This window comes from Protopterus annectens, chromosome 14.part0, assembly GCF_019279795.1.
Source record: "Protopterus annectens isolate FY-2018-M chromosome 14.part0, PAN1.0, whole genome shotgun sequence".
In the NCBI taxonomy this organism is placed as follows: domain Eukaryota; kingdom Metazoa; phylum Chordata; order Ceratodontiformes; family Protopteridae; genus Protopterus; species Protopterus annectens.
The window spans coordinates 900,279,345-900,293,200 of record NC_056748.1 but is presented as its reverse complement, the minus strand read 5'-3'; the positions used below and the strand labels follow the sequence as shown (position 1 = coordinate 900,293,200).

Sequence of the window (13,856 nt, the reverse complement as noted above, 5' to 3'; positions counted from 1 at the left end):
CCCCATTTGGTATGTACCTCTCAAGACATCTGCAGCAACTGGAAAGGTCTCAGAAATATCTCACTAAAAGAATCACAGGCCTAAAGCAGATGCCCTACGCTGACCGCCTTAAAAAACTCCAGCTATACTCTGTCGCATATCGTCTACTCAGAGGCGATCTCTGCTTAACATACAAGGCCATGTCAAACCCAGAGCTGTTGGACATGCTACACTTAAAGAAATCCCAATCCCTCAGAGCTACACGCTCCAGGGATCTAAACCTTGTCATCACAATAAACAAAACATGCTGGAGGGATGGGTTCCTGACCCAGAGACTCCCAGACTCTGGAATAATTGCCCATACATGTCAAGCAGAGTGCCTCTTTGGACCTCTTCAAGAGGAACCTTGACGATTGGATGGGAGAAAGGAAATTCACCCCAGGGATCACGTCAGTCGCCCTGCTAGACAGGGTTCCAGGAAAGTAAATAATGTGGGAAGAAATAGCCAGGGAATTGTTATGGCTAGGCTTGTATAGGCCCTAGGGCTGATAGCCTAGTACCAACCTATAAACCAATGTCCACTTGACATAAACCATATGTTTTGGTCTATTTCAAGGAATAGAAGGTGCACTCCTAAATACTGGCAGCATCAGTTATAAATACTGGCAGCATCAGTTATACATTTGCTGGGTTATTAGCTTTAATATTCATGTCCCTGGTGTGTTGTAATGTATATCATGGTTTAAGCAAAAGCAGCTTTCTTTTTATAGATGTTCGTGTTTCACTGTTGCAGTCATTGCACTTTGGGTTATCCTGCTGGCAGGCTACCTGCAGTCTGCCTGGATTCCAAAGTCCTGGTCCGGCGTCGGTTGCTGTCGCCTCTTCCCCGACGTCAGTGCCCCAGGGGTATATAAGATGCAGCCGACAACATTTTCTCCAGTCTTTCTTGCCGTGCGGTGCCCGAAGCAAAAGCAGTTCGCAAGTGCCGGTCGTCCGACTCCTGAGATTTTTGTAATTGAATTTCGGATCCGAAGTCTTCAATAAAGCTAAGTACCCCGTTGGGGTAACTTTTTTCTTGCTCCAGACCTATGTCAGAAAAAGTTAACAATTGTATTTCTTGTGGGAAGCAAATACCTCGTAAGGATTTTCATTCTTACTGTATTCCTTGCCTAGACCCCTGACCACGACGTTGCTAGTTGTCGGTTTTGTGCTAGATTTAACCAACGCACTACTAAGCGTAGGTATGATTTTGCATTTCATTACTTTGACCAAAGATTTAACTATATAATGCCGTCGGAACAGCCGACCGGAGTTCATAAAATGCGCAAGGAGAAAGAAAAGGGCGGGCATCAGAGGACCAAAACAGATGAAGCCTGCTCTAGGTCAGTCGCCGGTTCTCAGTGAGGCTCTTTCGCAGCCCCTGACACCCGCTACCTCAAAGCCACAGGCCACCTCCAACTCCCACGTGGAGACAACTAGGCCTCTGGATACTCAAGGTATTGGGCCTTCGGAAATTAATCCCTCAGATGGGTCCAGAGCTGCTGAGCCAGGCATCGGCTTCTGAGGGTGTTTTCAGACCTACACAGCTTTATATCAAGCCAACCTCAGCATCCAAGATAAAGACTAAACAGCTTTAAAGACAAAGAAACAAGTACAGCATTCTCCTGGACAGACTTCCATGCCTAAGAAACAGATGCTCAAAATGGCCAAAGACCTAATTACTTTGATCAGGGGTTCCCATCCCCTTCCTGATAAAAGGCCTAGGCAAGACACTGATTGATTCCTCTGATCAGGTTTCCATTCCCTATGAGGACTCTGATGCTGAAGAATCTGTCCCTTCAGCCTCTCCTCCTGAGGACTATTCTTTTGGGGAAACCCTGCACACCATGAGGGAGCATTTCCACTGGGAGAGCCAAGATTGTTCAGAATCTAAGAAAAGGCTCAGATTTTCTTTTATTGCCTCAGCACAGACCTCTTGCTATCCCACCTGTGCTAGATATTGTTTATGTATTTTCAGAGTCCAGTCTGTCTCATGACTCTCTACCCCCTGCACCAGTTAAGCCAGGTAGGTACTACAGGGTTCCAGATTCTTACAAATTTCTATATAAAAACCCTGCTGCTGACCCAGAAATTATTTCTCAGGGTCCCAAAGGGGTCAAGGCTTCCACTGCAAAAAAAAACCTGTTCCCTCTGATAGGGATTCTAGAGCACTGGACAGATGGGGGGAAAAAAGTTTACACCTCTGCTACTTTGGCTGTAAGGGCTTTAAATTGCCAGTTTCATATGCTTAAATATCAGCAATACCTAATGTCTCTGCTAAAACAGAAAATGCAGGCAAACTCTGAATGTCCTGAAAACAAAAAAAATGCAGGATTTATTGCATGCAGCTTAACAAGTGGGAAAGCATACTTTGCAATGTGGTTTTGATTCACTAGCAGCCTCTTGCAGGGCTGCTGTTAGACTGTCATTCAAAGGCATGCTTGGTTAAAGGAACAGAATCTGCCTTATGTTAAAGCAAAATTATTGGATGCTCCATTACAGCATGATACTTTGTTTGGTGTTAAGGCAGAAGAGGTGTTAAAGAAAATGGAGGATAAAGCAAAATCTATGCATACAGTAAAGGATTTCTTACAGGTTCAGCCACCAAGATTTAGCAGGAACTGGCCTTCTAAAAATTGGTCCTTTCCAGTGTCAGACCACAAAGAGGCAGATACAGACGCCCTAGAGGCAGATCTCAGCCCCAAGGCTCATACAGGCCTAAACAATGGGGTGCTTCTACCTTCAAAAGTGGAGAAGACAAAATCACAACCATATAGGAAACAGTCCCAATGACTTTCCACTGGCAATGCCAAGCACTTATCTTTTGTCAGCACCCTTAAGGGGAAAGCTAGCACTTTTTTCACACAATTGGCACATGATCACCCAGGACAAATGGGTATTGAATATTGTTTCTCAGTGCTACAGATTCCATTTTCACACCCTTCCAAAGGCAAAAGGTATGCCAGACCTGCCACACAATCAATGGGCAGAGACACAAAAACAAATGTCATCTCTCATGGACATATGAGGGCTATTCAGCGAGTACCACAGCAAGAGCAGGGACAAGGATTTTACTCTAGGCTTTTCTTGGTACCCAGAAATTACAAAGCATGGAGACCAATACTGGACCTGTCTATTCTAAATACTTTTCTGGACGTTCCAAAATTCAAAATGACACTGCAGCAACATCTGCCCATGCTGGGCAAGAAGGCTTGGCTCGTAACTTTGGACCTCAGAGGCATACCTGCATGTCGCAATCAGAAAATCTTGCAGAAGATACCTCAGATTCATAGCTGGCTCAATGCACTACCAATTCTCTGCACTGCCCTTTGGCTTATCTACTGCTCCCAAGGTCTTCACAAAATGCCTGGCACCAGTAATTGCATTTTGCAGACAGAGGAATTCAAATTTATCCCTACTTGGACGACTGCCTTATTCAAGCAGAGAGCAAGGACATTCTACTAAAGCATCTGGCATTTGTAAAACGATTACTAATTTGCCTAGGGTACACAGTAAACGAAAATAAATCAAAACTAGTGCCCTCTCAAGAGATAATATTCCTGGGTGCAAGCTTAAATACAACTCTCCAGATGGCTTATCCTCACGCCAGACAAGCAAAGCCAACTGACTTGTTACTTCCAGAATATGGCAACAAAGACCCAGTTACCTGCAAGAAAAATTCTGCAGGCTTTGGGCTTCATGGCATCCTGCATTCTGCTAATTCCATATGCAAGACTGCATATGAGGAAGCTGCAATGGTATCTAAAGTGTGTTTGGACTAAACATTGCCACAGCCTGGAAACATTAATTACCCTCGTTCCCTGCCTGCAACAGGAGTTTTGATGGTGGGCACTGGCCTGTCACCACAACAAGGGACAGCCTTTCACTTTATCCACAGCCAGGCAGACTCTAACAGATGCATCTGATTACACCTGGGGGGCACGCATGGCAGGAAAATGTATTCAGGGCACATGGCCCGCAAGCCAAATACATCTTCATATCAATCAAAAATAGATGTTAGCAGTACAGAATGCCCTAACAGCCTTCAAGGATCTTCTCCATCCAGGACAACTATTGCTAAAGGCGGACAATACTACAGTCATGTGGTACATAAGCAAGGGGACACCCATTCCTACCCTCTCTGCAGGCAAGCCATGACTTTGTGGAACCCAGCATTGACTTACCAAGTACATCTGCAAGCACAATTCCTGCCAGGAAAGACAAATACTCTGGCAGACTAACTAAGCTGAAACCTCTTGGATCCTAACGAGTGGAAACTAGATCCACAAGTTTTCAGCATAACAAGGAAATGGGGATGCCCAGACATCTGTTTGTCTCCCCTCACAACTACCAACTACAGAGATTCTGCACAAGGACTTAACAAGCATGGAAGGTGGATGCTCTATCATTCAGCTGGAAAACCCTTACAGTATATGCCTTTTCTCCACTGCCTCTCCTCCCCAAGGTACTCCTAAAGGTCAGACGAGAAGCCAAAACTGATCATGATTGCCCCAGACTGGCCACGCCAGCACTGGTACCCGATCCTAAAGAGCTTGTCTCAAGGGTCAGCCTGAACTTTACCTCAAATCCCTCATCTTCTGACCCAACAAAACAATCCGATCCTACAGAGCCAAATCAGAACCTTAAATCTGGCTGCATGGCGAATAATATAACCACTCAGAACACTCCTCTCTCAAAAGCAGTTATGGATGTTATTTTGGAAGCAAGGAGGCCCAGCACCAGAAAGTCTTATGCATAAAAATGGAAAAGATTTTGTGCTTGGAACCAGGCACAAAGAATTGACCCTCTTCTTCCAAATATTCCTCAGATTTTACAATACCTAACTGAGATGCTGGACAAAGGCCTATCCTTCTCATCAATTAAGATCCATGCCTCTGCCATTTCAGCTCATTACAATACCGAACCACCTATTTTTTCACATCGACTGCTAAGGCAGTACCTCAGAGGGGCCAAAAACATAAGACCCCCCAAGGAGAGCACAGATACCTACATGAGACCTCAATTTTGTCTTGGAAAAGCTCACACTGCCTCCTTTTGAGCCAGCCAATACAGCAGAGATAAAATTCTTATGGAAAATAGCTCTGCTCCAAGCAATAACTTCAACAAGAAGAGTCTGAGTCACAGGCATTAATGGCTGTGGAACCTTTTATTTTCCATCCGGACAGGGTTTATCTCAGGGCAAACCCAACATTTATGCCAAAGGTAGTATTCGGTGTGGCTCTTAATCAAACTATTCATTTGCCTACTTTTTGTCCAAATCCTCAGAATAAAGGGGAGAGACTACTGCATTCTTTGGACATACACAGACAGCTACGCTTCTACTTGGACAAAACTAAAGCTTTCAGAAAGATTGAGCAACTTTTAGTGGCATATGCTGCAGGATCACAAGGAAAGGCTATCTCAAAGCAGACTATTTCAAAATGGATAGGACACTGCATTTGTTTCTGCTATGCACAACATGGCAAATCAGTGCCACTACAGTTCTGCAGGACCTCATAGCCACTCCCAATTCTATTTAGACCCAGCCACCCAACCTCAGCTTTGGGATTCAACCCAAGTGTAATGATTGCAACAGTGAAACACGAACATAGTACAGTTGTGTACCTACCATAAATGTAGATGTTTGAGTGTATTCACTGTTGCAGTCCAGGTTACCCACCCACCATCTCCCTTTCTTTGCTGGGACTTATCTGTACTTCTCTATTCTATAACAACCTATGTGGTGTATTTGCTTGTAGATTAATGTATTGGTTATTTTAGTGCATGCTTTTTATAAGCAATGTTTTTAGCCTACCCTTTTGGGGCACCTGACATCTGGGGCAAGAAAACCTGAAGAAAATGGCGTTGGCTGCATCTTGTATACCCCTGGCACACCGGGGAAGAGGCGACAGCAACCAGCGCCAGACCAGGACTTTGGAATTCCGGCCGACTGCGAGTAGCCTGCCAGCAGGATAACCAAAGTGTAATGACTGCAGCAGTGAATACACTCGAACATCTACATTTATGGTAGGTGCACAACTGTACTTTGAGGCTACAAGTTGGGGGGGGGGGGTTAATGTAGTCTGGGAAAAAGTTAGTGGTATATTGATACACCACCACCTCCTCACATTCCAGCTCTTTCTGCAGACTCTATTTGAACTGCTTGGGTGGATGAAGTGCATTGTAGGTAAGAGGGAGGAGCTCAAGATCTGGCTTGGCCACATTCTCCAGACATGGATCTGACACTTTAGCTCCTCCCTCTTACCCTTAATGCACCCACCCAAGCACCTCAGGTAGAGTTGGCAGATTCCATACATATATCACCAGGTCAGGATGAGGCTCAGATGTAGGGACCCATCATCTGCCTTAACCCTGTATAAGAATGAGGCAGGGGGATGGCTGGGTGGGAAAGTGAGGAGGAATGAAGATGGACAACACAGATGCCAAGTTATGGTAAGATGTAACTTTCTAATCTGATGTCCTCTTCATTCCTTCTCACGATAGTCATGTGATTCCAGTGTGGCCCTCATAGAAGACTATGCCAGAGCTACACTGAGCCAAAGTAAGCCCTTCTCCTCAAGACGCTATCTAGTTTATAATGTGTAACAAAGGTGTGATTTGTAGACATTGTAGGTGCTGCATAAATATCAATGGAGGTTCGAGACAAGAAGGCAGAAGTACCCTTATCCCCTGGTAGTGTGCCCTAGGAAGCGGAGGTGGTTCTAGGCCATTTTGTGAATAAATGAAGGATGCAACCAGTTGTCAATTATGCTAGATTGATTTTTGGAAACCACTCAGCCTTGTTTGCTAGCTGAGAAAGCTACAAAACAATTGGTCTTGACTCTCTTGTGAGGAGGAATGAAGGGAAGACTTAACTTTCTAATTCCTCTCTCCCTTTACCTTCTATGCTAGCGTAGTTTCTTATACTACCTTTGTAGGTTAATTTCCTTTTTCTTTCGCTTTTCTACCTTTTAGGTAGTTTAATTTCCTTTTTTCTTCCCCTTAGAAAAGCTTTTTTTTTTTTTTTTTTTTTTTTTTTATCTACTAGTATACTTGTTTTATCTGTTCGCTACTAAATTTGTCTTGGTTTTGCTACGATAGCAGAGAGAGGCCCCCCGTGGGTTTTAAAAAAATATGGGAGGTGTCAGAAAATTCCCCTTTGACTCTATTGCCTTGGTCCACTTCACTTACAAGAAAGTTGCTCTATACGTCATGCATTCAAACTGAGGACATTGGTGGAGCGCAAAAATAAACATTTACTTTAAAAGGGCTATTGCCTTCTTTTGGTGAAGCTATTTCTAGAAATGTACCTAAAAATAAATAAAAGTACCTCGTACTGTCCAAGCTTTTCAACAGCTTCCTCCAAGAAATCTTTGAAAAGACCTTCGGATCTTACTGTTACTGGATCTGTTAAAGAAAACTATACACTCAGATCTGACGACAATGGATCAGAGAGACTAAGAAATTACTACTGGATCAGACTGTTTCTTTCCCTTTGAAGTCTCCAAAATTTAATGTTCCCTTTGATACAAATGCTTTGGAAAAGTCAAAAATTTCAGATATTTCTTTGCCTAGAAAAAGATATTCCCCATTGGTGGACCCAGTCCTATCAAGATTACCTTCTCTATTTTTGGATGTACAATCAGCTTCTATGCATTCCTCTCACTCTTCTAAAAGCTTTAGTGTAGAGGATTTGAAGAGGGTAGTAACACATCATCCCAGCACAGTCATCCAGGTTTTACCTTGGCTCCTACCTCATAGTGTCAGGAAACCTGTACAACTACAACAGCACCTCTAAGTTTTCCTCCTCTGACTCCTTCTGTGGTCTCTGAACCTTTGGATCAGTCATCCAAGCTGGTCTACTTCAGATTCCAGGATTGTTGTACACCCTGATCCGAGGTGTGCTGTGAGTTCTTTGGTACAGTTTGATCCAGAGAGCTCTGAGTCTATTTTGCCCTGTCGGATCTGAGGTGTTTCAGTCGACAGATCTTCAGAGCCCCAGCAGTGGTAAGTTCTGGTCTGACTTCTGCCTCAGGGGAGGAGGTTCCTTGGAGTAGTAGGAAGAACCAGGGTTCCTATCCCTCCCCAGGAAGGTCTGCCTATCCCCTCTGGTCCTGTACCTACATCGATCCCACATTAGCTAAGAGCATCAATCAACCTCTCCTCGGAGGGCAGCTGGTACTGAAACCCCAGGACTCTCACCTTGAGTATTCCAACCTCTTCTGATACCTCCCCAGAAAATCCCACTGAGGAGGTCCCTAAGACGAGGACATGTAAAAGAGGAAGCGTTAAGATTTCATTGAATCTGTCAAGCATACAGATTTTGAGGACGGCAGAGGGTCCCCACAGTCATCTTCTGAGGATATCTTGTTCTGAGACATCCTTGAAATAGACAGGTGGCTGGAAGCCCAGCAAACCTTCATTTGAGGAATCTGTATTCTTGGAGGCATTTGGTACCAGCCCATGTACTTCCTGGGTGACTCTGCCTGCTCTCTGTGGGCATGGTAGGCATCAGACACCATTGAGCCCATTTCCAGGAAACCCGACAAAATTATGACACTGCTGGAGTTTACAGTTCTGGTCCAAAGGATCCCAGTTGATGTCATCATGGTGGCTGCCACTAAAATGTAACTTGTGAAAGAAAGTTCCTCTGTTCATCTCCCCCCCCCCCCCCCCAAGCTCCAGATCTGTCTCACCCAACAGACGTGATGCATCTGGACCTTCTGAATCTCAAGCCGACAGCTTGGTTTCTCCAATTCCGGTAATAGCCAGACAACTGATGCTCTCATCCCCTGTCTGCCAAATTTTATCTTCCCTTAAACTATTCACAAGGAAACTTTGCTAGTAAATGGAAAAGATTTGTACACTGGGTACTTCAAAACTGTGTGGACCCCTTTCTGCCCCTATCCATGATGTTCTAAAGTTCATGACACTGCTCTTTAACCAAGGGGACCAGTTCAACAGTAAACATCCAGTGGGCAGCAGTTTCCAATTTTCTTAGATTTGATAGCTTTTCACTGGCTTCTCATAAGTTATGCAGACTCTTCTTATGGGGCACAATTCTACTCAGACCTCCTTTTAAAGATCCCACGCCTCCATGGGATCTAAATCCTGGTGCTGCAATCCTTGGTCCTTTCCACCCTTTAAATCTGCATGATTGCCTCTTAAATTTCTGTCTTGGAAGACTTTATGGTTGCTATTACTTCTGCCAGACCGATTTCAGAAATTGAGGCCTTCTCAGTGAAACCTCTGTACTTGTTTTTTTGTAAGGATAGAGTTTCCTTACAAACTGTTTCTTTTTACCCAAAGTTGTCGCACTAACATTAACCAGTAACCCACCAGTTTTCTTTCCAAATTATTTGAACAAGGGTGAACATTCACATAGGCAATTACATTACTATTAATATAGCACAAATGATATCAGAACTACAGTTGAATTTTGTATTCTTTGCCTAGCTGAAATTGGGTAAACCAATATCTAAAGCACTTTAGCCAAGTGGCTTACTGACTGCATTTCTTTTATTTAGAAGAGACTGGGAATAATGTTGCTAAAGAAAATGTGCTGATTCAACCAGGTCTGTAGCAACTTCCTCAGTTATTCAATCGGGCTTCCATGGATGGCATTTGTGCAGCTGCAACTTGGACTTCCCTCTCACTTCGATCTCTTATTACAGTTTAGATTTGGTGTCCAAAGGTAGGGCATCTTTTAGCTCAGTGGTGCTTAGAAATATGCTTCCTCAAGTCCACCCTAGGATTTAGGTAGCTGAGGTCCGTCCCATCAGTTGAGGACGGAATGAAAATTGACATCAGATAAAGAAGCAATGTGTACTCACTAAAACGTTCCAGCTGTGTTGGCCATTTGCATTTTTCCTCAACTCCCAACCCCCACTGACCCACAACCTTTTGGTTTATAGAAGAGCAGGTGGATATAACAAAATGTCTCTCTCCTAGACTTTACAGTGCTCCATGTTTGGCTTTGCTAACTTCTTTCTGATATATATTTGCATCTGATTAAGGGATTTTGTCTTTTAGTATCTTGCAAACAAGTTCTGAGGCAATCAGGGTTGGTGTATTAGGAGTATGGGAGAGGCTCAAGAGTTCAAAGTTATCCAGAGCTTTTCAGTGGCCAAGTTGGATCCGATGTCTCTGATTCAAACCCATCAGTTGACAAATAAGCAAAATGGACAACACAGATAGAACATTATGGGGAGTGCACAACTTCTTTTGACTTGAACTATACATCTGAGAAAAGAGCCAAGTTGATTTTACCTAGTTATTTAAAAAAAAAAAAGTTTTGGCTATTTGGTATGTCTTGCAAAAGGCTGAAAAACAAGCAAACCCACTCATTGGACTGAGTTGATTTTTTTTCTGTTTTAATGAGGTTTGCTTTCTCGTGAATTGTTTGATATGATTCAGCATACTAACTGAAACCATTTACAGTACTAAATATTTTGTCCTTAATTGCTAACCTTGTGAATATGTACTAACTATTTTAATATAGGCAATCCACAAAAGCTATGGAAGATGTTACGTCCCATAAAGAAAAGTTTACTACTTCAGCTGACAATGTTGCAGTGGATATATTAAAAGTTGGTGATGAAGGCTTGAGGATAGTAGAGAAGTGCACAGAGTCCTGTGGTAATCTTTGCTCTGCCATCAAGACAGCTGGACAGGAAACAGAACAGTTCTACGCTTCCACAACCGCGGACATTGTGTCATTTGCAGACCAGCAAGTTTCTTTCTTGACCTGCAAAAAGTCAAAACTGAGAAAGCTGCAGCAGGTAGATAAGATTTGGCTGTTTTTGTATGTGTAAAATGCCTAGAACATAAAAAAGATGGATGCAAATTTTGTCAGCACAACATTCTTAACTCGAGTTATGAAATTTGCATGTAAACTTTTTTTGCGCTTTTTTGCTGCTTACATAGCAGACCCTTTCTATAAGACTTTAATACAGAACATGGTTTTGAAGCAGAGGTAGTCATAACTGCTGAAGAAAGTCAGCACCCTGCTAGCTTGTGTATTTGTGATATCAATAAGGCTACACACTCAAACGTATTAGATTTAACAGTGTTAACAAGTAATCAAAGTCCCAAGAGAGCAGCAGAGGCAAAAGCAGTGCACACATTTTAATAGCGGAGAACTCTTTGGTTGCCCAGTTTAACAGATTTGTGGTAGGGGCAGCAGCGGCTTCAGTTTCTCTGCATGGCATAGCAGCTTGATTATGTAACATGTCAAACACATCCCCTGTCCTCTTATTTTCTATTGTACAGAAATCTAGCTGTAGAATAGCTGAAATTGTTTAAAATGCAGTAGTTAGAACAGGATGCTTTTACCACCAAATTGTGTGGTTGTTCCCAACTTCCCTGCCTTATAAAGTTGCCTGTAACCCCTATAACTACTTCAATGATCTGTTTACACACAAGCAGCTTTTGGGACTGAGCATATTGTCTGTGGCAAGATTTGCTGGACTGCCCATCACTACTCCAAGCACAGTGCAACTTGGAGTTATTTTGGGGGGGGCTTGTGATTTAATGAAAACCTGGAATAATACAAAAAATGCTAGTAATAAAGGTAACTGTTTGTGGTGTTTATATAATAGATATAGAACTTAAGTGCAGGCGGACATGGCCTTTCAGCCAGACTTCAAGAGCAGTCATGTCCTTGGAGAAGTTGAAGCGAGTGTTAACTGCCACTTTAAGGACGTCAGCCAGAAACTTTGCTGTAAAGGGAAAAATAATTTGTGCAATCTTCAGACTTTCCGTGAGGGTCTCTGCAACAGTAACCGCTAACATTTGAGTTTACTTAACATTTGCTGCTCTTTACCCACACAAACAGTTATTCCTTGTGAGCACATGCCAGCATTTCATAAGCCCTCTGTCTAAGCCCAAATCAGTAATATAGCTAACACTACTAGGAATCTGTCACTTTTTTTTTGCTGTTCTCCATGTTTTGCTCCTACATCATTGCTGGAGTAATTGAATTATGACTCTTGCAAATAGCCTGCTGGTTTTCAGCCCGATTTTAATAGTGTTAAATGGTGGCTGTAGGCAGTTGGCAGTTTGTGACCAGCATAATTGTTTTCTTACTGCTTTAACTCTCATTTATTTATGAAAATCTGATAACATGGTATTAGTGCTTGCACAACTACTGAAAGCAAGGATATGAAATCATTAACGCAACTTAAACATGGTGCTGCCAAAAGTAAGACTTGCAGCACCTTTGTCGGAACGTGTTGATATCCCTGTGATCCAATTAGGTGAAGAGGTTTTCTGGATCAGTCTAGCTCTTCTGGTTCTCCAATTTTGATTAGCCCTTATATTTTGCGATATAAATCTCCAAAGACTGGCTGCATCAAGCATGTTTCCCTATCCATGAAGTTTATTGGTGGAAAACCAGAGGTTAATTTGCGGTTACCCATTGATGTGTACAACCTGCATTTGAATGTTTAGACTATAGATTGATTCTTGGCTTTTTCATTTTTCTTCATGGCTATAACACCTGTGAACAGATTTCATCCTCGCCATATGAAGCTGTCTCTCAATGGAGTTCATTTGAGCAGTTTTCTTGCTTTTGCACTATTTGGGAGGACTGTCTCTTCCTTTTGAACCAGCTGATGTACTCTTAAAAATGCCTTTTCCAGAAAGTGCTTATTGCCCTGCCAACTAATAAAAGGATTTGAGTTGCATGCTGTTGTGCTTAAACTGCCTTATTTTGGTATTCCATAATGGAAAAGTTGATTAAGACAAATCTTTTTCTTGCCAAAATTTGTCAGCAGTGTTTTAATATGTACAGCTTTTAATGTTTTACCCATCTACCAGAATAATGGAGAGCATTGCCTGCATATGCTGGCGGTACATGGGTGAGTAATATACCAAAAACTCCACTGCTTGGTATTTTAATGAAAACTGGGTGATAAGACTTGTACAACTTTTTGGGTCAAAGAGGACAACAGTTTTCAGTTTTGTACAACTGTTCTTTTACCCACACTACTAGGATAATGGAAAACGTTGTTGCTTTACATGGATATATGTAAACAAGTAGGATATTTTGAGTAGGTAAGCCAGTGTATTTGGAAAAAACATGTATTTTCTTTCATTTAAAGTAAAGGACATGCCAGTCAGTAAGCAAACTCTTATCAATAGCTGTCCCACTCTGCTCTTTGTGACAAGAGCAGCAAAATCTCTACAGAGAGTGCACAGAACTGTACAGTTGTTAAACCTGCAGTATATTTCGGAAGTGTTTCTGCAGAAGACATTTCAGAAGCTGCCATGTTAACCACTATACTTAAGCTTTACAAAACACTACGAGTTGAGAAACTGTGCAGAGGTAGGAGAGGTTCTGGCATGCCTGTGCTAGAGGAAACCCTATAACTGGCCACCTCCAGCAATTATGCTGGGGAAACCAAATATTTTACTCTTGGTGACCCTTGCAGCATACGATAGTGTTGTGAAATACTGCAGAGTACATTTTGTAGAAGGGTGACTACACTAGTAAAGCTACCCTTCCTCATATCCACCTAAATAGCATTATATGTAGTTTGGATTTAGCAGTTTTATTAGTTTTGCTGTATAGTGATTTTTATTAGAATTCCTTGTACTAAGGAAATGGTTTATTGCAGTGGTTCCTTATGAAGACCAGAATGGGCTTTAGCAATCTGAGGAGGTTTCTAGCAATATTAAGTGCTCCTCTCACCAACCAAGATTTTATACAACACTGGCACTTTTTTGTGCATATGAGCTCAATGATCATAATTTAAGTTCCTTTCCTGATATGAGAAGTATGGGTACGTGGGCCCTTGGTGAGCTTGCCTAAATTCCTAGGAATCCAAGCCAGTGCG

General features: G+C 42.5%; 1 protein-coding gene across 1 annotated transcript in view; it reads left to right on the top strand.

Moving 5' to 3' along the window:
• Positions 1–13,856, top strand: part of KIF11 (kinesin family member 11) — a 1,847,788-nt gene that overhangs the window by 1,525,865 nt on the left and 308,067 nt on the right. Inside the window, exon 20 of the mRNA XM_044055639.1 lies at positions 10,520–10,799. Coding sequence (XP_043911574.1) covers positions 10,520–10,799 — 280 coding nt within the window. The remainder of the gene's footprint in view (positions 1–10,519; positions 10,800–13,856) is intronic.